General features: G+C 46.5%; 1 protein-coding gene across 1 annotated transcript in view; it reads left to right on the top strand.

Moving 5' to 3' along the window:
- OC90 (otoconin 90) overlaps nt 1–26276 on the top strand; it is an 885360-nt gene that overhangs the window by 279510 nt on the left and 579574 nt on the right. Inside the window, exon 6 of the mRNA XM_069621643.1 lies at nt 13085–13197. Coding sequence (XP_069477744.1) covers nt 13085–13197 — 113 coding nt within the window. The remainder of the gene's footprint in view (nt 1–13084; nt 13198–26276) is intronic.

The following is a 26276-nucleotide window of genomic DNA, read 5'->3' as shown; positions in this document are numbered from 1 at the left end:
CTAGCAAACAAGGGGTGCCCTCTGGAGTCACTACTATGACCGGGTGTTTCACCTTGTGTCGCCCAATTTTAATGTCCAAGTCTGCAGTCCCCTCAACGGGAATTTCCTTCCCGTCAAAGTTCTGCAGTTGTCCAGGAAGAGAGGTGAGAGGAATTCGGTAATTCTCCCCCCTTCCTGCATTTAGTTCCTCAAAGGCCCTTTTGGACAGAAGGGTAGCTTGGGATCCAGTGTCCACCAGTGCTAAAATTGTACCCTGCCCCTGTACTTGTACCGGGGCATAGTATCTTCCCTCCTTCTCCTCAAGGGGGCACAGATAATGCACATTTTTGGACAACTGGTGGGCTAACTGTCTGGTTTTGGACATTGCTAGCGAAGAGATTTGGGCAGAATTCTGTGGAGAACCTTGGGAATCTGAAAGAAAAAGTTGGCAACTGGGGATCAGAGCCATTGTGGGTTCCCCTGGTTCCGGTTCTGGGCCGCCCCCCCCTTTTTGAAGGCAGTCACCAGGATGGGTTTGAACCAGGGGATTTCAGTATTGTGGGTTCTGGGATGAGATGATGGGCGGCGGTAGCTCAGTCTCCATATCTCCCCAGTCTGGATTGGAATCCCTTGGGACCCATTTTTCTTTGGGAGGAGTTCCCCCATCTCTGAAGGAGAAGATCCTTTTCCCAGGATCTTCTGAGGATCCCTCTCCCTCAAATTGGAAGACCTGTACCTCCTCCACAAAGTGGGTCTGTTTGGGTCCTTTGTTTCTCCTACCCCCCCCTCTGCTCCTTGGGAGGCAGGCTTTCAGGGGCAGGGGATTTTGTTTCCGGTTCCTGGTTTTCCAGGGGCTGTTTACAAGTTGGGCAGGAAGCTTCCTCCAAGGCTTTACACCCCCCTTCCCCTTGTGCCTCCTCCCTGGGAACCGGTGTGTTATCGGGGTGCTGCGCCCGTCATTGTTCTTGAGCATCAGGTCCAGAGTTTGGGGCTTTCTGCGGTGGCATGCTCATCTGAGCGTTCTGTTGAGCCCTCAGTATGTGACCCAGATCCCGTGCCATATTTTGGACCTGGCGCTCTAACTGGGAAACCCGCTCAGGCTGATACGGGGCTCTATTTTCTCCCCTGGGCTGATCCCGGGAAGGGTAGATATCCCTTCTCTGGTAGTACCCCTGGTTGGGAAGATTTTGGTACCACTCCACCCTTGGCCTCCCCTCTCCCGGATTAGGTTGTCTGGGCTCAGGGAATTGGGGAAAGAAGGATGGATGATTTTGGGGCTGGAAATTGGGTGGATACCTGGGGAAAAAGTTCTGCCCAGGATTTGGAGAATTTCTGCCCTCCTGGGGGAAGTTTGGAGGGAAGTTCCCCGGGTCAGGTGCTTGGCTGGATCCCCCCCCTTGGGCTGAAGGAGTCCACACATAACCCAGGATTGGTCAGTTTCCCTTGTAGCGGGGACTTACATAGTCAGGGGAGCGGGGGACCCCATTTGTGGGACTACCTCCTCGACTCCCTGTCGGTGACTGGCCCAAGGGCCTTCTGGGCTGTGAATTATTTGGTGCAGGCAGGTTTTTAGGCCCCCCCATCTCCAAATCTAAAACGGGGGCAACCTTTACCTCTGCCTCCTTGGCAGCAGCAGGGGTGCTGTTGGTTTTGGGGTTTTTCGGCGCGTTATTTTTATTTTCGATAGGCTTCTGCACCTCATAGATCCGGGTAGCCTGTTCAATGACCCAGTCTAAAGATATTTTCTCATGAAAATCTCTCACGAGCTGGGTCATTATATATTTAGGGAGAGCATGGAAAAATGTATTGACAAACTCTTTGCTGTCTGTGCGCACCCTTCTGTTGGTCTGCACAAAAGCATGCTTTAATTCTTGCACAAACTCTTGTGGGGCCTGATCCTCCCCACATTGCAAATTGTAGGCTGCCTTGCGAGCCTCTTGAGGATTTCTGTGAACAGAAAAATGTTTCAAGATGGCCGCCTTATAAGTGGACCATCTTAAATGATTTTGGTCCTCCAACCCCGCAAATAAACTGGAGTATTCTGGGGAGAATGTCCATTTGATGTACTGGATGCAGCTACTGCTGTCCTTCAAATGGAAAGTCTCCATCATTTGCTCATAGAGCTCCAAGTGTTCCCAAACGGAATACTTGGCGTTCTTATGATAAGGCGTGATGACACTCCTTATTGCCTTTATTTGCTTCAATGGGTCCTTAAGCAAGGCCTTTTTGGTTCGGGTAACCCTGGTCCATTCATCCTCTGACTCAGAGGCACTGCTCCCAGAGGTTCCTGTCTGCTCTTCCAGGTTTTCCCGGATTCTGAGAGCCTGGGAATGGCTGGCAGAATGTGGGGACCTGGTCTCCTGTGTCCTGCGCCATTCAGAGGAGTCTTCAGATTCCTCCTTGCTGCCAGGATTTGATGGGTACCCCCCCCACTGACCTAACTGGGCAGAAGTTTTCAGGATGCCATTAATGGGCCTACTCTCCTGTGGTTACCCACTAAATTGCACTGTGCTTGGGTGCCCATGCCTGGATGCCCGCCCCTCCATTCCTGGGAGGTACTGGCCTATGAGCCCCATACTTCTGGTTGGATAGTAATCTGCCAACCCCGTGGCCCTGGGCTCATGTGCGCAAGGGGACATGGGGGTGGCAGAGTCCAGGGACTGAGAGATATGAAGGCCTCTGGTACTAGGGCTCCTGAGGTTATGCTCAGGAGTCTCCCTCTCCCAGCGAACCCTGTTCCCAGTTGCAATGCAAGAGCCTGCGCTTTCAGTTCCTCAGTTAAGGCCTTACTAGACTCTATCAGTCTCTCCTGCATCGCTACCTGTTGTTGGAGCCTATCATTGTGCTGACAGAGAGCCTCATTTTCTCTCTGTGCCTCCTGATTGGTCCTGGAGTACTGGGCCAGTCTTTGCTGCAGGAGGGTTACCTCCTGAGTCCCTTCCCTACTGGCCTGCTCCTTTCTTGCCAGAGCCTCCTCCACCCTCCTGGTGTGCTCTAACAAGTTCTGGTATTCTTTTTGGAGGTCACCCAGTCCCTGGAGGGCCAGGTGATTTTCTTCCATTTTCCTTTTTAAATGGCAGACTTCCTGGCCTAAGGTGTCCCTTTCCTGACTAAGAGTCTGCATCTGTGCCGCCAGGTCGTCCCTTTGCCTTTGGAAGGCACCAGCTCTCTGGCGCCCCTGATCAAACTCTGCCTGGGTATCCAGGTCTTTCAGAATCAATTTATTGCTTTCTGCCTTTTCCCTATCTAGGTGGCTTTGCAGGGTGACTACCTGCTCAGCACATACCCTATTGAAATCTAATTGTTGCTCCAGCTTTTTCTGGCTCTGTAGTAGGGAGTCCAAACCTTCTTGGTACTCCTTTTGCAAGGCCAGAAATCTGGTATCCTGATCAGCCTTTTCCTGTTGCAGGATGTCCATATCCTCTTTTATTTTAATGATATACTGCCTACTATCATTTTCTAACTCCTGGCTCCTCTGCAGCCTCTGCTCAGAAGAGACCAGGTCAGATTGGACCTTCTCTAACACCAGCTGTCGCCTATTTGCCAGATCTTGGCTTTCAGTACATTTATCCTGCATGTCTCCCATATATAGGTACAGGTATGCCGCTATCCTGGCAATCTTATTGTGTTCATCTTTGGCTTTAGGAGCCATATATAGTTCACTCAGGGCCACATGTAATGGACCCTGATCTCTGCATATGTCTGACCCTGTTTCAGTGACCTGTTGCGCGATAGCCTGCAACCAGACCGTTTGGTTCTGGTGAGTCCACTCACCTCTCACAAATAGCTTATGTAAGAGGTGCTCCCTCGCTATTTTCATGTCTACCAAGGTCGTCATTCTAGAGATTGATCTCTGTCCTGACTTACAGAAATTAGTATTTTATTTTTGCAAAACAGACCTTTTCCTTAGAGTGTCCCTTTGAAGAGTGCTTTACAGCGTAAAACAACGTGGTGATCCGACCGGATGTATGTATCCCGTCAGTTAGCACACTGTATTAAGCTGCACAAGTGATAGATCTAACCCAGACATCCCGGACGAGCCCCCAATTTGTAAGAGGATTCAATTCAACACTACAGCTAAGTCAATGCCTAGTCTGGGATACTGAATGGAAACCCTTATTGATATATCTTTATGTCCAGTTCATGAGTTCTGGATGACTACCCCTATATAACACCCCTCTCTTAGAAACCCCCTGACCCCACTGAGCCAAGAAGTAGTTCTGTTTTGCAAGTTAAAAGGTTTATTTGAGAATTTAAACAATATAAATATATCACACTTTATAATAAATTAATATCTGATAGTACACTTAGACATATGATGTTGATCAACAATGGGTAATCTGGCACTAGCACACTTCTTTACAATCAATGAGGAGTTAGTATAGGATGGATAAAGTAGCAAAACTACTTTTATGATTTCAAGGGAAAAGCAATGAGGAATAAAATGCAGTACAGAAATACTTGATATGATTTTAGCAAAAGATAATGTAATCACTTTTTCTCTGGCAATTCACCCCCCTCCCCTATGCAATGTAAGACATGGAAGTAGATGGAAAGAGGAGCACACAGTTCTCAGCAATGCAATCAAATACAATACGAAATTCAGTTCCCCCCCAGCAAGCTTAGAGAAAACCGGTATGAGTTTTAAAACACAGGCCCAAAATGCTTTTTAAATGTGATGGCAATGGATGAAAATATGCTGAAAATGCTTTTAATTCCCTTTAGGAGGTTCAGGGGGAGTGGTAGCTACTTGGGATGAGTTCAGGCTCACTTTAGCAATGATTCAGGGATGGTTCTTAAGATGCAAACAAATTTTAGCAGTTCAGGCAAAAGCAGCTATCTTTTTACAAGTAAAGAAATCGGGCCAAATCGCAAATCGCGGCAAAATTCGCGAGTGCGTGAATCGTGATTGCGGAAAAAGTATAAGGAGTAGGAAGTCGGTTCTATGCTTGTTGGAAAGCTTAGATTCTAAGCTTTCAGAGGAAAGTTAAACCAGTAAACTCAAAATGACAGGTGACAGCTTTGCAGCTGCAGAATTGACAAATGACAGTGGTGCAGCTTTACAAAATAACAAGTGACAACTTCTAGGAGGCAGTTCTGGTTAGATTAAAATAGTTTGTATTAGATTATTTTAACTAAGAGATTGGTTCTGCACAGTTCTGCTAGGTACTCACAATATATTTTTGAAATAGGCCTCGCCACGGATCTGGTCAGGTTTTGGACTGGACTCCGGTTCTGGTCTCGGCACTTCACAGTGATCTGGGTCAGCTCTCTGGTTCTGCTCACAGCGGTCTGGGTCACTCTGGATCTCTGGTCTGGTCTGTCCAGATACAGCGGTCTCTGCACGGCTCCTGGATCTCTGCACTGGTCCTGGCAAAAGTTCTTGGCAAGGGATTCAAGCAGCTCGCCCGGCTGTGAGTAGCTTGCAATGATTTGAGGCCTGCGGCAGAGAACTCAGCTTGTGGTTTTAGGCCTCTGATTTAGGTTCTAAAGTATAAGTTCTAGGTTCTGGAATATGTAGCTGGAGTCAGTCTGGAACTGGTATCTTCTGGATGTTGTGTGGTCCGGCAAAGCTTCCCGCAAGAAAATGGAAAATTGAGTCCTCTCTAGATTTCAGTGGTCCCTTTTTATGTGGTTTGAAAGTGGGTGGACAGGCTAGCTTTCTAGGCCCAACCCCTTCAGAGTTCTGATAGGTTGGAGAATTCTTTGCGTTCTCACTGGAGAGCAGGATTGTGTGTCAGACTGATGTCATTTAATGGCTTGCAGAAAGGACACTCCCCTGTCAAATTACACACAAATCTATATTTGACCTAAAGACATATTTCATAGATACACAGTGGTTTGAAATTACATGCACCCATCACGTATCACATGAGGTATAATCTGTTCAAACTCTGATGTTTCTAAGAGCTTGCATCCAGAAATGGCAATATTTTGCGCTTTTTAGTGGGTTATGCAACATTGGTTTTTCATTAAAATTGATACACATATACACCCTCCTACTACACATATCTCAGTAACTTTCCATTTGTCTAGCTTAAATACAGTGTCTGTGGTGTCAATAAATAGCAGGGTTTTGCCCCAGAACATCACACAAATTGGAGTTTGGGCTTGAATTGTAGGCAAAGTTTCCATTTTAAGGTTCCCACCATTTCACATTTCTGTCATCCGGTTACCAAGAGTTATCAGTGTTTCTGTAAAATATATATTTTGCTTTCAATTCAGCTCTCAGAGTGTTGGAGTCCGCCTCCAAGACTTGGGTGGGTCAGTGATCACATGTCTCTTCTGCTGGCAGGTCTTAGTTGACAGGAAACAGTCAAAATCAACATATTCTATTCAAGTGCAAGAGCCTATTGTGTGGTCTCTGGAAGGCTGCCAGCCAGTCTGCCTTCTATCAATCAAGAGGTCATGTGAGATTCTAACTCCTGGTGTGAATCTCTGGAGGTGAGAGGTTTCCCAGCCTTTTGGCCTGTTAATCAAATCAGATTGTCTCTGGGAACAGCAAGTGGTTAAGTTTTTAATTAAATGCAGTCTTTTGATGTCTCAGTTGTCACAGAAGGCGGATTGGCTTCTGAAGTAGCAGTTCTCCTGTCAGAGTTTAGACCGCTAGCGCCGCCTTGAGGTATTTATCGGTACTGCGTCCATTTTTTGGATCAGTCTTGAATGAATGCATTCCAAACAAGAGATTTTACATGGAAGTATATTATCCAGGTTCAACACATGGCACTGGTGTGGTTCTGCAGTAAAATAATTTTGTGCCCATTGAAGAAATGAATTCCCAATAGTTGTGGGTTGCTTTTGGCAATTAGCATTGCCCCTTTTGCAATGGTTTCAGGCTACTGTGTGTAGCCCAATGGTGGTTTTAGGCAGTGCCCTCCTGTGCTCACAACATAGGCAAAAAATGGGTGGCAGCCTATTCTTCATGCATTTCCCTGTGCATTTTCTGGGAAGTTCTGGCCATCATGATGTTTTCCATGCCAGTACTGCACAGTTTTCCTATTCTGGCGTACATGTGGGCTTTTTGGCCATCTTGGATTTTCTAAGCCCACAGCACCAAATGTTGCAGCATGATAGCTCAAACGTGGGTCACGACACCCAACAAGACCCGGAGAGCAGAGCTGACCAAGGTAGCCGGGACTTCAGAACCACCCACCGGAAGTCCCGTCCAACCTGACCAGACCTTGACGGCTTATTTCAAAAATATAGTGTGAGTACTCACTGTGCAAAACCAATCTCTTGGTGTAAAATAATCTAATTAAAACTATTTTAGCCTATTAGAACTGCCTCCTAGAATCGTGTCATTCTGTCATCTTTAAAACTGAAAACTGTCATCTGTCATTCTGAGCTTTAAAATTTCAAATCCGAAAAACTACCTTGACTAAATCGGCCGTATCTCCGGAACCGTTTGTGCTAGGAGCGAAATTTTAGATTCTAGGCTTTCCAACGAACCTAGAACCGACTTGCTACTCCTTATAGGGCCTCCGTAAATACGCTCGACGCACGCGATTAAATTTGCCGCAATTTGACATTTTGCACAATTTCAGCCACGTGTAAAAATCAGCAGCTCCTTGCTTTCCTTTGCTAAAATTCGTTTTAACCTGCTAGTTACTCATAGAGCATTGCTAAAGTGAGCCTGAACTAATATAAACTAGATATCACTCACCCTGAACCTCCTACATGGAATTAAAATCAATTTTAGCATCATTTCACTTCATTGCCACCACATTCAAAGCATTTTGGGCCTGTGTTTTAAAATCATACCTGTTTTTCTCTAAGCTTGCTAAGGGGGAACTGCATTTCGTATTGCATTTTGTTGGGATTCTTGAAGACTGTGTGCTCCCCTTCCATTTCTTACATTGCAAAGGGGGGTGGGTGAATTGCCAGAGAAAAAGTGATTATATTATCTTTTGCTAAATCATATCAAGTTATTTCTGTACTGCATTTTATTCATCATTGCATTGTCCTTGAAGCCATAAAAGCATTCTCAGCTACTTCATCCTCTCTATATCACTTCTAAGCCATCAAAAAGAGTGTACCACTGTAACATTATCCATTGTTGATCACTATCATCCTCACAAGTGTGCTATCAAATATTAATTTACTATAGAAGTGTGATATATATATATTGTTTAATTTTTCAAATAAAACCTTTTAATTTGCGAAACAAACCTACTTCTTGGCTCAGTGGGGTCAGGGGGATTCTAAGAGAGGGGTGTGATATAAGGGTTGTCATCCAGAGTACATGAAATGGACATAAAAATATATCAATAAGGGTTTCCATCAGCATCCCAGACTAGGCATTGACTTAGCTGTAGTGTTGAATTGAATCCGCTTACACTGTGTTCTGTTTTAGGGGTCAAGGGAGGTTTTTCCAGGCTTCGGGGTTAGCACTGTTAGGGATCTCTTTCTATTCTTTAGGGGTTCATTCTATATTAAATGCCAATTGAATGCCGGAGTGCACTAACGTTAGCACTTATGTGCAGTTGGGTCCCGTGCATGCAATTTTAAAAGATGCAGGTTAAAAGCAAAAAGTTAAACAAGGCAAAGTCGCCCTTACTATTTCCTTATACTTCGTCTTTAAGAAAAGAAAAATACTGCCTACAAATTCTTCTTTTAAGTGGCATTTATTAGGGACTTCTATGGAATCCACCTGTTCTTTAGCAGGGGTGAAATCAAGCGGGATGCCATAGGAATCCATTTGTGTTATCAATGCATGAAATTCTCATGCAGGCATAAAATTAAGTGCACTGTCAGGATGGATGGGGGCGGCACTACAGACATATGAATTCTACTCCGTGCCACTAGTCCTTGCCATTGCTGCGCAATGGGGCAGAGCGGGCAATGGAGGTAGAAAAGAATCCTCCTTGCACCTTTAGCAGCTCTATTTCGTGCACTGCCCCATGTAAAATGAGGCTTTCGGTATGTTGAGACTGGGGACTGGCAGGTTGTTGCCATTTTCCAGGTGATTATATCAATGGCCTCCTTGGTACACACAGTACACACAGTGTGCGTTTAATTAAATCTGCATATCTTCATTCGCATTACTTGAGGTCGGTGAAACCTTTTGTTTCACGATGCCATTTTCGTACTCTTGTTCAATCTCTGGTGGTATTCCGAACTGATTGCGGTCCGTACTAATGGACCTTCCCCATTGGACTGTGGCTCCTTTAAAAGCAGTGTTCCATCCCGTGGCTCGTCTGATTTGACCATGGTACTTCTATTTTAAAATCCGTGCATTGGCTTCCGTTAGACTCCAGGAATACTTTTAAGCTTCTATGTAATGGGGGTCATTACGACCCAGGCGTTAACCATGGCGCTGTTAGCGCCATGGTTCACGCCAGTATTTTACTGATTGCGCCATGGTGGATGGCGGAATTACCGTCCCATTCCAAGGTTGGCGGGCGGTAATTCCCCATTCACCATTGGCTCTTCCTCATTCCCATTTTTGCCCCCATAGGGCTCAGTGGGAATGGGGAAGGCAGTAATTAAGGTACCGCAAATTGCAGTACCGTAATTACCTCGAAAGTCCCTTTGCGGGTTCCTTCCTTAACGGCTGGTACAGACCAGCCGTTAAGGTGGGGACCCACAAAGGGATCTCGTAATTAGGTGGTAAGCGGTTAACGGCGCTGTCACCTTTTACGGCGCCGTTGACCCCTTACCGCCTGGGTCATAATGAGGCCCATTGTCTATAAAGTGATCCATTTAGAGACTCCTTCTTATTTAGCAAATATGCCCAAGATCTTAGGAGGTCTGGGAGGTCTTTGGAGCCACAGTTCTCTTCGGCTTGAAGTAAACAAGTTCAATCATGTTGTCACTATGGGAAGGTCCTTCTCTGGGGCCGCTGTCTCTCTCTGGAATGCCTTGCCAAACGATATTCCCAAGACTCCGGACCACTTGAGATTCAGGAAAATACTGAACGTGGATCTGTTAATCTGTTTTTTTTTAAATTGCTCTTAAACTATTGTTAACTTTAATTGTACTGATCATGTGTTATGGAATGAGTGTGTATGTGCTTTCCTATGGTTATTATAGTTTTATTTCTTTGTCCTGATTACTATAGATGGAATTTAGATAAGCGCTCACATGCACCTGGTGCCTGCCTCACTCTATATGAACAATTTCAATAAATAAATAAACAACAAACATGCTATAAATACGTAAACAATAAATACACATTCTATATTTAAATCATTCCAAGAATTGGTGAACGTTGTTAGAGCAACATTTTTCTCTGATGCCAATACTTTCAGAGAAAAATAAAGACATTTTGTGTTTCAAACTTTATTCTGAGAACGGCTTGACCTTTTGATGTCAGGGGGAGAGGGAGGAGGATTTGAGCCAGACATTGGCCCTCATTACGACCCTGGCGGATTTTTTCCGCCATCGACGGACTTTCCGGCCATGGCGTAAAGTCCGTTTACGCCATGGCGGATGGTGGACTTACCGCCCCATTCCGAGGTCGGCGGGGCGGTAAGTCCCCATTGACCCATTTACCCTTCCCCATTCCCATTTCGGCCCCATAGGGTATAATGGGAGTGGGGAAGGAGTTAATTACGCCACCGTAAATTACGGTGGCGTAATTAACACCAAGGTCCCATAGCGCCATGGATTTCTCCGCCCGCAAAAAGCGGGCGGAAAATTGACCATGGCGCTTTGGGAACTCGTAGTTGGCGGTAAGGGGTCGGCGCAGCTAACGCTGGCGCAAACCCCTTACCGCCAGGGTCCTAATGAGGCCCATTGTCCTTTACTGTAGAGGGGTGTGTTTAGAAACGTTAAGTTGAACAATGTCCGTTCGTGTCTGAAGTATATGAATTTTAGTTTAGTTTAGTTTATTATTTGTAGAGCTCACCTAACCCTGAGGTAACCGGGCGCTTGAGCTTATGAAGGAGTTACAGAAGCATACAGATAGAGTGCATAGGAAAGACCGGCTTGTCGACAATAGGTTACAGGTTGGTCGCATTACACAATAATACATATAAGAGCATACGATTGTCACCAGCGGTTACAGTTTGGTTGACAGCACCAACAAATACAGTAATACAGTAATACATTGAGACAGGTGTTAGGATGAATAGGTTTCAGCGAAGTTGGATCGTGAGTTACCTAGGGCCTTTTAGTGTGATTATTAAAAATAAGTAGAAAACTATATATTGAATGAAAATATTGGCCGGACATCAGCAGGCAGTTTGCGTTTTCCTTGCTGTAGACACACTGCTTGTGTTCATTGAAAGTATTATGGGTGACTTCCCCAGCACTGTAACTTAGTTACGGTTTATAAAAGGAATGCAATCACATTAAAACAGCTTGCATCTTTGTCTTGTCCCAGATTGTGTTGTTGGATGGTTTCATTGGTGGGAGGGGGGCGGGGGGGTTGATGAAAGGAGAATCATATTAGTGACATTCATTGTTGAAGTTAACCACTAAAGAGTAAATAGATTTAATAAAAGCTGGAGAAATACTTACCTTGATATGTGCATAAGTAAGTAATATCCAGTCTTAGTCACATCTAAATAAATACAATACAATCTAAAGGCAGATACTGTTCTATCAGGGCCTCCATATGATGTCTTCCCATCTCTCTATCCTCTGCAAAACGGTGCACTCTACTTTGTCTCGAGCTTTGTCTGTTCTAGTGGCTGTCTTTAAATCTGTCTTTAAATCTGACTGTCATCAGCTATAAACGGGGCACATACTCTTATCCACTCCAAGGGACGCATACAAAAACACTGCTCTGTGAGCATTCTTCGCTCACTCACCATATGGCAGAAACAACACAGAAAGGTCCACCCACTATATACAAAACGACAGACCTATTGGTTTCATGAATAAGTGTTGCACCTACTGTGTCACTTCTCCCAATTATTACTCTATCACGCACCGTTAAATAGCCAAACATATCATTATTTGCAATCTGTGTGTCTGCATTGTGTGCCCGAAAAGGTAGAAACCGCTTTCACCAGTCAAGTAAAAGTACGCAAAGGAGAGTGTCATGTCTGACCACATAGTGGCAGAGGCTGGTGTTGGTGCCAGTGGTGGCAAATGGCTTCTCATGGGGCAGCAGTCAGTACCATACTTGCCAACCCTACAGATTTAGACAGTAGGCTACTGCTTTTTAAGCACACCTACCACCTACAGATTTCAATGACCGATCCCGCTGCTTTTTACAGTGGCAGGTAATGTGTGTGACTCTAAGGCAGGCTCCAGGACAGAGCATGCAACACATTAATTAGCCTGTCTGTACAGTGGGCTGGTAGGTGATTACTTTGATTGGGCTCAGACGTGACAACTACTTGACTCTGTCCTGCACTCTTGCCAGGACAACCCTTAGGTGAACCACCAGTGAAGGCAAGTGGCTGAGTGTAACACCACAGCACCTGCCTATCAGACTAAGCGGGGTATCAGTCGCCATGTCATTCAGTGTTCAACTTACAATAAATATATACTGCCTGGGCTACTGCTACAGAGCAGTGGCAAACGTTGCCCACCAGCTCTGTTTGATTACCTTCTGTGAAGTAATTGAATTTGGTGTTAAGTTACCATTCAGAATTACACATTTTTACCATTTCAACATCTTTCCATGTTGTGATGTTTGATGGGTTCTGTATTTTAGAATGTTTCAATGGTGTCAATAATGTATCTTTTCTATTTTTCTGCGATGTCATTGTTATGGGAATTATTATTTTTGAAACTTGAAAAATCCTACATCTTTTTGGTCACAGAATGTTGGCAAGTATGCAGTACCGTTTCACTTCTCTGAGGGCGGCAGGCTTTTGGGCTCGCTGGTGGTGACAGGGGGTGACCACCCCCTAGGTTCCGCGATCTAAGCATACAGGCTTCATTCATTCATTGGCAGAACAGACAAGGCAACCCGGAAGCAGATTCAGGACAGGGTGGTAATTGGTCCAGGCCCAAAGGAATGACAATCTTTTGAGATATTGAACCCACGGTTAAATGTACTTGCCATGTATTCCATAAAGATCACTGTTTTCCACATGGTATCTACGCATGTGGCAATAGACAAATACCTTCCTTTTTCATGTGAAGCGAGCACGCGGGAGGAATGAGCGGGAACACTCCGTTGACGCGGTGTCTGCCTTTTTTTCAGCTGCTGCTTCCAGCACCGCAAGTGTTATGAGGACGCGATGGAACTCGAGTGCAGCTGGGACCCGGCCAAGATAATTACAGACATCAGCTGCCTGACGAAAAACCTCACCTGTGGTAGGAGGGAATCTTATCAGTCTGAATGAATGCCCCACTGGGGACTATGCTGCCGTTCCTCAAGTCAACCTGGTTTATATCAGCTCCTGGTCTTCATACACATTTCTTTTTTAAAAGACAGTATTAAGAAGTGGTAGTGACTCAGGAAGGCAACATTGTTCGACATTTGAAGTAGGAGGACAAATCTATGGCCCCAGTGAGTGAAATCATGCTGGTCCCAGTATGCAATGGGCAAAGTGTTTGTCAGAGCCTATAGCTAGCATGCCCTGTATGTAGTTTCCTGATCCTCACATACATGTTTTTTTTTATTTCGTGTTTAGTACATTTCACGTTACATTATCAAACACAAGGACAAACATTTATACGATACATTATATAATCTCTAATTATAGTTCGTTCCTCATAGCACCTTCAATTGTTAATATTTATGTAAAATGTCCCACAAAATTGTTATCGGTGTTGAATTCCTTCCCAAAGAGTCAAGCTTGCAAGGGGAGGGCCAAGCTGTAGGGTTGGGGCGCCTGCAGCTCTCCTCCCAGGCACATGTGCTTTCCAAATTCGTGGGTGCTGGGTGCACACTGTCAGTGACCGGCCATAAGGCTTCTCCATTCCCATTTCTATGTTTACATTGCACCCTTGTGACAGGTAAAATGTTCCTAGTTTGCACTAGTATTTCCATTCTGGGCAGCGGAATAAGGCAGGGATGTGAGTAGAGCGGCGTCTGTGCTGCTCTTTCCCCTGCACCTGGCTTGCCACAGAACAGGACGGGCGGGTGAAACAGGGCAGACTAAGAAAAATGCCCTGTGGGATGTGACATCTACTCCTCTGACAGGCCCACCCAGGGCACCGCATGTATATGCAAAACTGGGCAGACCATGGTTTGCAGGAATTCTTTGCACTTCGCCGTGTACCTCCACCTCCACCATGTACGCATGACAGGAGGCATTCACAATGGATTCCTATGGAATCCTACAGCTTGTGGCCACGCTGGCAGGTGCTAAAAGCTATAGGATTCCAATGCATTCACTCCAGCAGAAAAATCACATGCTGGCATGAATGCATGCATTGTGGTCAAGCAGAGCAGACTGGATAGACAGACAATTGATTCCCTTCCGTGACCCCACTCTGCCCACCTAAAATGGAAAAGATCCTCCGTGTAAGTGAAGCATTAAACCATGAGGGCACCTTTTCGCATAGTTTTAACACTTATGTTAAAACTATTAGGGATTGACAAATGGGCCCTCTTGTATGTGCAAAAACTGCATGGCACATTGATATGCTCACATAGTTCATTTTTTGGAGAATTAGGACACCCATGTTTTTTCCTCATATGCATGTGCGCTGGGAAGACACACGTATCATACAAATATCAATGAATGAACTTGAACTCCAGTTGAGTGACTATTTTATTGTCTTTTTTTCCATTCACTCCACATCCATAAACACAACCATAATCCAACCATATTCATCACACGTGTTAGGGCCCCATGACCTATGCGTGTGGTCCTCGCTCATACTGTTTGCTCAAGTCGTTGTATAGCATACGGGACCGGGGGTCCCTCTCACAGGCCTGTCTTGTTTGGTAGCCATGGTTGCCTCTCCAAGGTCCTTCCATGTTGTTGACTCATTAGGAGGCAACTCCTCTCAGTCCCAGGGTCCTCACACTCGATTGTCCGCCCGATGTAAATGCATTTCTCAAGGGCTTCCTCAGGCTTCCGCTGCATCTATATGCCTCTGCCACACACAGATGTTTGACCTCGGGAGGAGCTTCCAGAGGCTTCTCCCACATAATCCCCTTGGTCGCACAAACCGGACTGTTCCTGTACAGGTAGGGTGTTAAGCCCATTCCAAGACAGTTTTGCATGATCTCGTTTTCCCAAATCTCCACCCATGTAGACTTTGGAAGGTACTGGGCACTCACCTGTGCACTGCTCTGGGCCTGCCCTATCCGTCATGCCCATTTTTGTACTAGGTTCTTTTCTGACCATGTTTCAGTACACTGTTCTGTCAAGGCCTGCGTCTGCAATTTCCCTCACAGGGAACCATTCTGGGCATGTCTTGGTCTTCCTTCACGTCACAGTGCTAGGTTTCCTAGCATGGAGGACCCTTAAGGATGGAATCCATGTAGCAATATTCTGAGACCTTCACAAGTGCTCATGAGTCGTGTTCACAACTGTGATGAATTGACTTCTGCCCTGCAGAACTTCAAGGATCAGCAGAGGCTAAACCGCCTACTCAGCCCTCACAACTCTAGAAAACAAAGAGTGAGCAGGAAGGTTTTTTTGCGTTTGACAGCAGGAAGGATTTGAATAGTGACAACTAGCATTCAAGAATTTAGGAATTAAGAGGTCTTCTTCTCTGGGAAGGGAAGACTACTGTGTTATTGCTGATGTATTAACCACCTTCCCCCGACAGCCGTCTCCTTCCAAGTGATCCTCCCTCCAGGGTCAGGATCAGGTAGTCGCTGCCTTCCCTTGGCCACGTGGGAGGAGATCTTTGTCGGGGAATCAGTGATGACTCTAGAGGATTCATCACACAGGTTGTGCAGCAAATATCAAAATGATAATACTGCCTAAATGACTCTACCTATTCCAATCGTTACCAGTTCCATTAACAAAAACATTTTTTGAGGAATTGAGAAACATTATATCAAGGCTGTTTTGGTGTCCTGAATGGTATAGATTAAATTAGGAACAGATCAATGGACCTTATGTGCAAGGGGCTTTGCCTTTCCTGATATGTATTTCTACTATTTAGCATTCTAGAGATAGTGTAATATATTTAGATCTTTTCACTAAGTGGCCATCACTAATTTAACAGCCGCTGGTATAAAGTCCCACCACACAATTCTGGGACAATAAATAGGCTACATCATATATTTCAGATCAGAACTCAAATGTATTAAAATACAATAAAGTGAAAGGTGGTCCCCTTTCTTTGTGAAGGGAAAGTCACAAAACATAATACACATTAAATGGGCTTATTTACCCAATTAAACTTGTCTTGCCTGTGAGAATCTCTCTAAACGTAATACATGCATTCTGGAAAACAACAGAACTATCAATAATATTTCTAACAATTCTAATTAAGAAATAAACTCCAACAGGTGGAGGCATTAACGTTAACAGGGCAAGTAATGTACTTGGGCTGAGTTACAGGGCTTTATTGCTTGTTAGCAACCCGGAATGTTTTTCTGGTATGCTAATTCTTTTTTTTTTAAGTTGAGAAGTAGATGCAAAACAATATGGCCTCCACAGACAGAGGAGTCCCTTCTTCCATTCTATGGTGGCCATTGACCATGGCGGGGAAGCGCTGGCAACACTGAGTGTTCCCGGTGCTGTTGAGGGACGAGGAAGCTGCTGGTAAGTAGGGAGGGAGGTGGTGGTAGACGGTGATGGAGGTGGAATTTAGGGATGGTGTAATGGAGCGCAGGGCACCCATATCTGCAGCCCTGCAGAGAATATGGCACCCCTGCTTCTGCCCGAGGGTTGGATCGCAGGCTTTACCTTGAGGTAAAGCCCCCATTCAAAGCTTTCTGATTGGCCGGTAGGCCGCCTCAACCCCCATCGTGGTACTAATCCTAAATAACACAAGTCAACCTCTAACCAGCACTTAATTCTATGACTATAATGCTGCTCATCGGCTAGCTGCTCATCGGCCAGTGTGTTAAAGATCTTTCAATTAGTTTAAGCAAACTCAACTTCACTGAATAAATAGCAATTCCAGCACATTTTATTTTCTCCAATATACAAAAAGAGCATTGCTAGCAGAGAAAGGCTGCATAGAAAAATGGCATTTATAGGAACATATTTACATCACTTTCCTTCGCATGCGTGAATGTGGGATTGTGAATTTCTAATCTCTGTGCATGCAATTTAAATTCAGGCTAAATTTAAATGCATCAGAATCCTGCTGGTTCGGATCTGAAAGCAGATTTGCTAAGAGTAACATTGAATTGAATTCTAAATCAGTTTTTCTTTCATATTGTTTTGTAGCAACATGACACGTTGCTGAAACATGAATGTCGGTAATCCCCCGGCCCACACACACTTCTGGATATGCAACATATATTGTGGAGTTAATTTTCATAACGTTATCAATATTCATAAATGTGTTAACTTATAATAAACATAGGAAATTCATCTGATTAGATAGAGGCGCATTGGGCCTCATTATAAGTTTGCCAGTCCGGGAACTAGGGTACCGGTACCGTAGTCCCCGGACCGGCAAACTACGAGCTGTGCTAGTTGGTGCCTTACTGCCCTCCAGGTCAGACCTAGCGTGCAGAAAGGCACCCGCGAGCACAGCATGTTGAATGCACCGGCACCGTTATAAACGGTGCATCTGACTTCCCCATTCCCATTCAGCCCTATGGTGCCAAATAGGAATGGGGAGCATCTTTTTTCCGGCGCCCGCAAATGGGCAATTATCGGGTCTGGCAGGGCCATAATGACCCAGCAATTGCCCATTCGGGGGTGCCGGAAAAAACATGACGCCAGCGGCAGCCGTGCCTGCATTACAGGCACGGCTACCTCCGATGTCATAATGAGGCCCATTGTGATGAATTGCCATCTGGCAAGGTTGTGAAAGCCCTGGATTTAAAAAAAAAAAAATTATTGTAAAATGAAGTGGCTAATTCCATCTCTGAAAGGAAAATCTGTTGATCAGATTCCCCTGTCATAAGATTTGTTCTAACAACTCTTCAGAAAAAAACTAAAGACTCACTTGTTTAACTAATTAGCTTCTCCCACTGGTTTGAACTTTACCTACCTATGCATCTGTACCTACCAATGTAACTGGTGCCTAGATGCCTGAGGGACTGGAGCGCTGCTATAAATGCAAATAATAAATAAGCTTCATGCCAAAAGCATAGTGTGTACTTATGCCTTGCTGCAACAGTATCCTGATTTGCAGCCCCTGCTCTACCACTGGCACATACCAGGTTCAGAGATCACAAGTGCCATCTTGACAGGTGCAGTGACAGTCAAGTCTCTGTCACACAGGGGCGGCATTTAGGATATGCACCCTTGTTCCAAAAACTGCATAACTATGAGGATCCTCTCCTGGTGGAATGGCCAACTGTAAATATAAGCTATACCTGAGTTAGGGTATGGTGGCCATCATCTCTCAGTTATCTCAGCCACATTCAATTGATATCACACATGTGTCATCTCTGTGGGCCCAGTTCCGCTGTGGAAAGATTATGTGAATTGATTCCAGACAAGGCTTCCCCTGCCCATTGGTAGGACTATAGCCTTGCCTTACTTTGTTCCTTTGCAAGGGCAGCTAACACCCTTTTCCCAGAGACATCCACTCCACAGGAAGCTGGCATGGGAACAGGAATCCAAGGCACACCCATTCACAAAGGAGTAGGCCTCACACCAGGGGGCTGCATTTCTAAAGGCCTTTGATTCTATTGAGAAGGGAAGGGGCGGGATTAGTGTAGCCAGGGAGGAATCTGTACAGTTTTGGGAAGATTCTGCCATCTGGTGTTTCTCTGCCACTCTTTCTCTTTCCTGTACCCTCTACAACCTGTAGCACCAAGCACTTTGGGTGTGATGTCAGAAGGGCAAAGGCCACTCCTTTGAAGAACAGGGCTTGGACCTCTAGAGCAGGCGAGCTTTATTTTATTTTATTTATTGGGTTTTCATAATGTGCCCATAAACAATGTGTTTCAAGGTGCAATCACCAATCACCTGTGGGCTTTCACCTTTAAAAGACGAGATCTCACACCACTTTTTCGAATCATCCTTTGGACTCCAATCCTGAATTAAGATTTCATTGGACTCTGCTGAGAGAGCAGTACTTTCTAGAGTCCTCTAGTTGTGAGGTGAAGGAAGGTGTTCCAAGGCAGAGGCAAGCTCTTCCCCAATCGTCCCCAGTGACTTCTGCTGATGTACCAAGACCACATCTCTGCCAGCCACCCTATTGCCTGGGTCCTCACCATGTTGTAGGACCTCTGAATGTGTGTGCCAGCCTCCCACATGTTTGGGAGCCTAGGAAAGGACTAACCTAGGCCCTTGAGACCCAGCTGTGGTGTTTCCTGCATTGGAAGCCTAAAAAGCCGAGATCTCTGTGTCAGGATCGACCCGCTGCAAGCTGTGATTCGAGCGTGTTTGACACCGAGCGAGATACCAGGACCCTTTGACGCTGCCTTTGGCATTCATTGTTTTGCCACAGGTAATCAGCGCGACCCGATCACCGGCCCGACTGTGTCCGCGTTAATTGTATGCACTCAGAACTTCCCCGGGGAGGGATGTGCCTAAATTCAGTCTCCACTTGGGCAGTGTCCGCAGCAACGCTGTTGTCACTATGTCTTTGGGCCCCCTGGGCGGGAGCGGGTTGGTGAGCCCCCGATCAGAACAGTCTGTCGGTGAGCCAGCGAGAGGGGTCCACCGGTTGGGGCGGGGGGAGTGACGGTAATGGGAGCCTCCTACCTCTGTTGCAGCGCAGTGCGGGTTCGCTGCTCGTGGCACTCCGGTGGGCTCCGCAGCGTCCTCCAACTGAGGCCAACATCACTCCGCTAGGGGCGGGCGCCCCGTTAGTCTTCCCCGCTGTCAGCGGCAGTGGTCCGCCCGGTGATCCTCGCAGCCCAGGGGCAGCCCCACGGGGACGCTGCTCCACTCTGCCAGACGCCCGGGGCTGCCGACTCCTCCGTGGTCCTACATTCTTAGCCCGCCAGTGGCTAGAGCTCTCTTTGGCTCGATCAGGAGGCAGCAGCCCGGCATATCTACGTTAACGATGTCCAATGGGCACCTCAGATTGGCCGCGTTGTGCGGGGATGTGACAGACGAGGCGGCCCGGTCTCAGCTCCTCTCACCTCACGCTATTATACCCACTAAGCTGGCTCGGTCTCACGATACAGAGGCACTGTTGTGATCAGCAAGACTGAGTACAGCGCTCTCCGCCGGCTATCCGCTGATTCCTGTCCTCTAACCGGCAGTTATTTCAGGATTAATGGGAGCTCGTCTTGGAGCTCAAAGAGGAGCCCCCTGAAGGCCCTTCCTATATCTAGTGTATCCAGACTGGGGGACAAGGTGCTGGCGTGAGGAGGGCTGGCCAGATCCGGCATGTCACTTGCAGTGCACAAGGGCCCACGGCATCACCATGTACACGCGGCAAAGAAGCTGGCTACAGCGAGTGGAACCGGAAAGCTCAGCACGGTGAGAGTGGCGGACGGTGGAGAATAGAGCCCCGCACAACATTGTCTCTGTTCACCCCAAGCTTCAATAGCGGTAGAGCCCTCGCAGTGGGGCGAGACACGCCTAATCTCCTCGCGTAACACCGCTCAGACTACTCCTGCACAGCCTATTTTGCTCAGCTGCTCCACCCTTGTAGCGGGATGGCCTGCGTGGCCGACAGCCGATGGCCAAGAATGGGCAAAACAGACAAAGCCCAACGGAAGCTGACGTTCGAACCATGGGCCGTGGTCAGAACCCCTAAACAAAATATACGACCGGAGTCCCCTGCGGAAGAGCTGACCCATACTGTGGATACATCCCAGGTCCCGGCACCTGATATTAGGGAGATCCTGCTAGAGCTCAAAGCGGGCATTGGTGGCCTCGATTCCAAGCTGGACTCCCTCTCCTCTAAAGTTGACCTTTTACAACATCGCCTTGATAAACATAGCGACAGGCTGGACGCGGTGGAGCAGCGAGTCTCGGATCTCGATGACAGCAGCATGTCCCTAGGAGCCAGAGTAACGGCATTAGAGAGACAAATGAAACAGGTGAATGCCAAAAACAAAGATTTAGAGGGCAGGAACCGGCGCAATAATATTAGACTGACCGGGATAAGAGAAAGGCAGATCCCCGGCAAAATGGAAGACTTTGTCGAAAATGTGTGTAAAGAGTTATTCGGCGCCGCAGCACTGTCCCAGCTTTTCGTCGTCGAGCGGGCTCACAGGGTGCCATTCGGCCAACCCGTACCTGGCTCAGCACCTCGCCTGATAATTGCCAAGATTCTCAATTTCAAAGACTGCAACCAAATCCTGATGATGGCGAGAGACAGAAGCGAATTGCAGTTCGTCGGCTACACCATTCAAATCTACACTGATTTCTCTCACGTGGTTCAAACATCTAGGAGATCCTTTGTGGCAGTGAAACGCCGGCTGCGAGACAACAAAATGCAATATTCAATGCTATTCCCAGCCAAATTAAGGATCCTTCATGCCGGGACAACCAAGTTCTTCACGTCACCGGAAGAAACTAACACGTTCCTAGACAGTATTGGCTGCCGACCCATAAGCAACAATATCCCGAGGCCACCTAGAAATGACTGAGCAGGGAGACTCCCGCCCTGAGATCCTGGAAGGTCAAAATTTAGGATGAAAGTGGTAAAACGCGACCAGGGAGGTAGGTCCCTCATGGTACGCGGTATCTTTGATGGGGTAGATGTGACCCTCGTGAACTCTTACAGCCCGAATGTAGATGGAACCAACAACTTCGATTGGGTCATGACCAACCTAGCAGACTCGGACCAAACCACAATTATCTGGAGGGGGACGATCTCAATACCACACTCAACCCAAGTATTGACAAATCCCAGACAAATAGCGCTACGCACACCAAGGCCAGTTTGCAGATACAAGAAATATGCAGGGCATATAACCCTGAAGATGCCTGGAGGGTCAGACATCCAACAACATGTGACTACACCTTCCAGTCATGGGTACACAACATCAGTACTAGACTTGACTACCTCTTTGTGTCGATACATACCAGTATAAGGTGGAAAGACTGTCAAATTCTCCCTTAGACTTTGTCCGATCACTCCCCGGTTGTCCTTTGGGGTGCCCCAGTTGGGTTTGGAGGCGGCAGGCCCCCATGATGGTTCAAACATGGGGCTCTTCAGGACCAGGTGTTTGTCCAGGAACTTCATGCTGACATAATGTCCATTTTAGACATAAACCGTAACTCTGTCGAATAGGTGGGGACCCTGTGGGAATCCCTCAAGTGCTTTGGAAGGGGAGTGTGCATTGCTAAAGAGCACGGGGTATTGAAGTTGATTATATCAGAACTAGCAGCTAGTGAAACACGCCTGAAGGACCTTGAAAGAACATACGATACACAAAAAGACAATCACACCCTGGCCTCCCTCAAAAAAGAACTCGATAATTTCAAGATTTGCGCAGAAAGAGAAGCCAAGTTCTTGTCACAGAAACACAGAATTCGTCACTATGGAGAGGGCCAGAAATCGGGAGCCCTGCTTGCTAGGTTGGTAGCATCAGACAGGAGACCCCCCGATAGACTGTATCAGGGCACGTGGCGGTACTCTGGCCTTCACTGAAGACGGCATAGTAGAATCTTTTCAGGCCTTTTATCAAGACCTTTACAATTCAAAATGTGACAACAGACCGAGCCCCCTCCTTCAATATTTAGACCAAATCGAACTCTTCTGGGTGGATCAAACACTGAGAGGGCCATTAAATGCCCCCATCACACTAGACGAGATTGTAGAGGCCATAAAAACGCTCCCAAGCTCCAAGGCCCCCGGACCGGACGGCCTAACTGGTGAATTTTATAAACACATTTGCCCCGATTGTGGCACCTCTCCTGCTACAGGTCTTCCAAGAGGCGACCGAAAAGGGCAGGCTACCCGCGACCCTTCGAGAAGCCAACATAACCCTCATACATAAGAACGGCAAATCCCTCGAAGAATGCGGATCGTACAGGCCGATTTCCCTAATCAATTTAGACAATAAACTACTAGCAAAAATTCTTGCCGCAAGATTACTCCCTTTAATGCCTGCACTAGTGATAGCAGGCCAAGCGGGGTTCATTCCAGGCTGCAATGCGACCTTTGGAATAAGACACCTTTTTGGCGCTATTGAAGCTACCAACCCGTCTGTCCAGGCAGTGGCGGTGCTTCTCGACACCGAAAAGGCGTTCGATTCAGTTGAATGGCCCCACCTCTTTACGGTTCTGGGGAGAATGGGACTTGGGAAACAATTCTTAAAACTAGTCACACTTCTGTGTGAAAAACCGGTGTCAAACATACTAATGGGGAAAGTGAGGTCCACAAGTATAACGCTGCAGAGAGGCACCAGACAGGGGTGTCCGCTCTCTACGCTACTGTTTGCACTGGCAATGGAACCCCAATGCGGACAGCCTACGCTTGCGACACCTGCACAGGGGCCTGCAGGTCGGCCCACACAAAATAATTCTATCACTATACGCAGATGATGTGGCCCTTTTTATACAAGACCCGTCTGAGAACTTGAACCCAGTTATGCACGAGGTGATTCTATTTGAGGAGCTCTCCGGCCTAAAAATCAACAACACAAAATCAATCTTGGTGGTGCTGGACCAATGTCACAACTGCATCAATATGCGGACAGCCATGGGCTTAAATGGGAACGGTCAGGGGTACGGGTATCCAAATGTCGAGAGACCACCACACCATCCTACAAGATAATTATGGGAAAACAGTAGGCACACAGCGAGATAACATCACAAGATAGAAACATCTCCCGCTTACACTCTGGGGTCGTGTGTCCATAGTCAAGATTGTAGTTCTCCCCAAGCTCCTTTACTTGTTTGCAAATATTCCCATTGTACTCCGACAGAAATTCCTAACCCTGCTGCGGAGTATGATACTCAAACTGATCTGGGCCGACAAGCCCGCGAGGGTGGGCTTCAGAACATTAATTCAACCAGTCACGAAAGGGGGCATGGCACTCTCGGATCCAGAGCACTATTAGGGGCAGCCCAGGTGCAGTTTTTAAGCCACTGGTATGCTACGCAGTCTATCAGACCCCATGTCCAGGTTGAACGAGCCCTAATGTCCCTATACATGCTATGTGCGGCCATAATCGACACGATACAGACTCTGACCAAAGCCCTGAACATAGTTCACTCTACATATACAGTTTGGAAAAAAATAGCAATGAAATACAAGGTCGACGTCCGCTACTCCCCGCTCAGATCTGCAAAATTCATCCCGAGGGTCCCACTTACTAGTGAACGGGTATATATCCGCTGGGCTAGTAAACTGCAAATTAACAATTTGGGCAACCTATTTGTTGAGGGGTCCTTCATAACGCTTCAAAAGACTCGCGAGCGTGGTGCTAACACTGCGCTAGACACATTCATCTATTTTAGGCTCCGTCAGATGGCTCAAAAGCTTTTCCCCACTTTTCCTACCCAGCCACAAACATGGCAATTGCTACACAGTGCGATCAAGGCCCAGGGAGAAGATAAGCTGGTATTGTGGCTTTATAAAAACCTTCTAACTGACACCCTCCTAGAATCTAGATCTGCGAAGCTTAGATGGGAGGGTTCCCTCTGGAAAAGTATTCCAGACGAGGACTGGACATATATTCTCAGTCAAACTCAGAAAGTGGCGCTAAACTCATGACTTAAACAAATACATTTTAATTATGTCCATCAAACCTATCACACCCCGGCTAGGCTCCACAGACAACGGGTCGAGATCTCAGGAGCTTGTGATCTATGTGGGGTCCAGGATGCCGACTTCTTGCATTTGGCGTGGAGTTGCCCGGTAGTAAACATTTTCTGGGGTGTGGTCTGGGAGAAGTTAACAGCAATTGCGGCAGAGCCTATTGAGCAAGAGACCCACAGCAGCTCTATTTGGACTCACCAGCGGAGTCGCGCTGCACACCCGAAAATTAGTGGGACTCCATCTGGTTTTAGCAAAAAGAAGAGTGGCAATGTCCTGGGGAAGAGGCCAACCCCCAAGTTCTCAATTGTGGTTGCGAGACATAGCCTACTGTCAAGACACTGAGACAATGTAAATCAGAACTCTGCCACTCCACGCAAGGCCACCTGACACATGGAGCCCCTATGTGAATTACTTACTTTCCTCTGCAACTGGGGCATCCTCTCCCGCATCGACCTATTAGACGTCTTGCCCTTAGCCATCCCAACTGGCCTACGAGAGGCCGTGGACAATCTGACTCTCTCTGTTTTGATGCAACTGCACATCTTGATTTGATAACGGTGGCAGCGGGGGTTGGGGAGGGGAGAGGCCAATGGGTACACAGCTCGTTCCTCTGTTTTGTTCCATTACTTTGTATGTTTACTGAAAATCCAAAAATAAAGTTTTAAAAAATAATTAATTGTTTTGCAAACTACTATTTGCCTGTTCAACTGAAGCAAGTTGTTGCCTAGCCCGACCAAACAGAGTATCTATGCCTTTCATTGCTTGAGTCCCCGTCCAAAGCACAAGCATTTTTATCACCACTACTGTAAGTCGATCGACCCGACCCTGGTGTCTCCCAAACCGTGACCTCTGACTGCCCTCATTGAATCGACTGGCCTGCACATCCCGGTCCCAGCTCAGCCACCGTTGGGCCTCAACTGCCAAACGGAACCTGGTGAATGCCCAATGCACACAGCTCGAGTAGACAATTTGAGATCACAACTACCTTGCATTCAACTCTGCCTCGATGCCAGCTTGGTGCTGGACCAATGTCACAACTGCATCTCTGAACTAAAGAGAACCCAAAATCGACACCAAGAAACCTGGTTCAATGCCATCAAACCATCAAGAACTTTACAAAGATATTATTGGCTAGTATCTGCCCCCAAGGTCCATATTGGGGCCAGATAGATTCCATAGGTCATTTTAATCCCTTTTGCAAACTCAAGAACATATAATTTGAACATTGTGGTATTTTATTGCCCCGCCATCTCATTGCCCAGAGTGCTGTATCTTTTCTATCTTTGCCTATTCTGTGTTCTTTCTACACAGGTGGATTTTACAGTGTTTTCTAGTTAGTTATTATTGTACATGGTGTGGTTGATTAAAGTGTATATTATTTATAGAACTTTGATTGGCTATTGCTTTATTTTGTATTGTTATACTTTGCTGTTGGGGCTGCTACTAAACCATATTCACAACCCTCTTGAGAGTATAGTCGTCCCTCTACTCACGTTACCATAAAAGGCAAAGGAGGTATATCTCTTGACCATGCCTACTTTACCTTTATGATTGTGTTGGCTCTTTTTTTGTAGAAGTGTGAGGGCTAAGTGGGTGTTTTAGCCTGCACTCATCCTTGACGTCAATTTGTAACAGAAATCCCATGATGACAACCTACCCATCCTCTTGTTTGTAAC

The sequence above is a fragment of the Ambystoma mexicanum genome, chromosome 5q (assembly GCF_040938575.1).
Source record: "Ambystoma mexicanum isolate Mex_15411 chromosome 5q, UKY_AmexF1_1, whole genome shotgun sequence".
Lineage (NCBI taxonomy): Eukaryota > Metazoa > Chordata > Amphibia > Caudata > Ambystomatidae > Ambystoma > Ambystoma mexicanum.
Note: the sequence above shows the minus strand (reverse complement) of the source record. Positions and strands in the feature narration are given on the sequence as shown.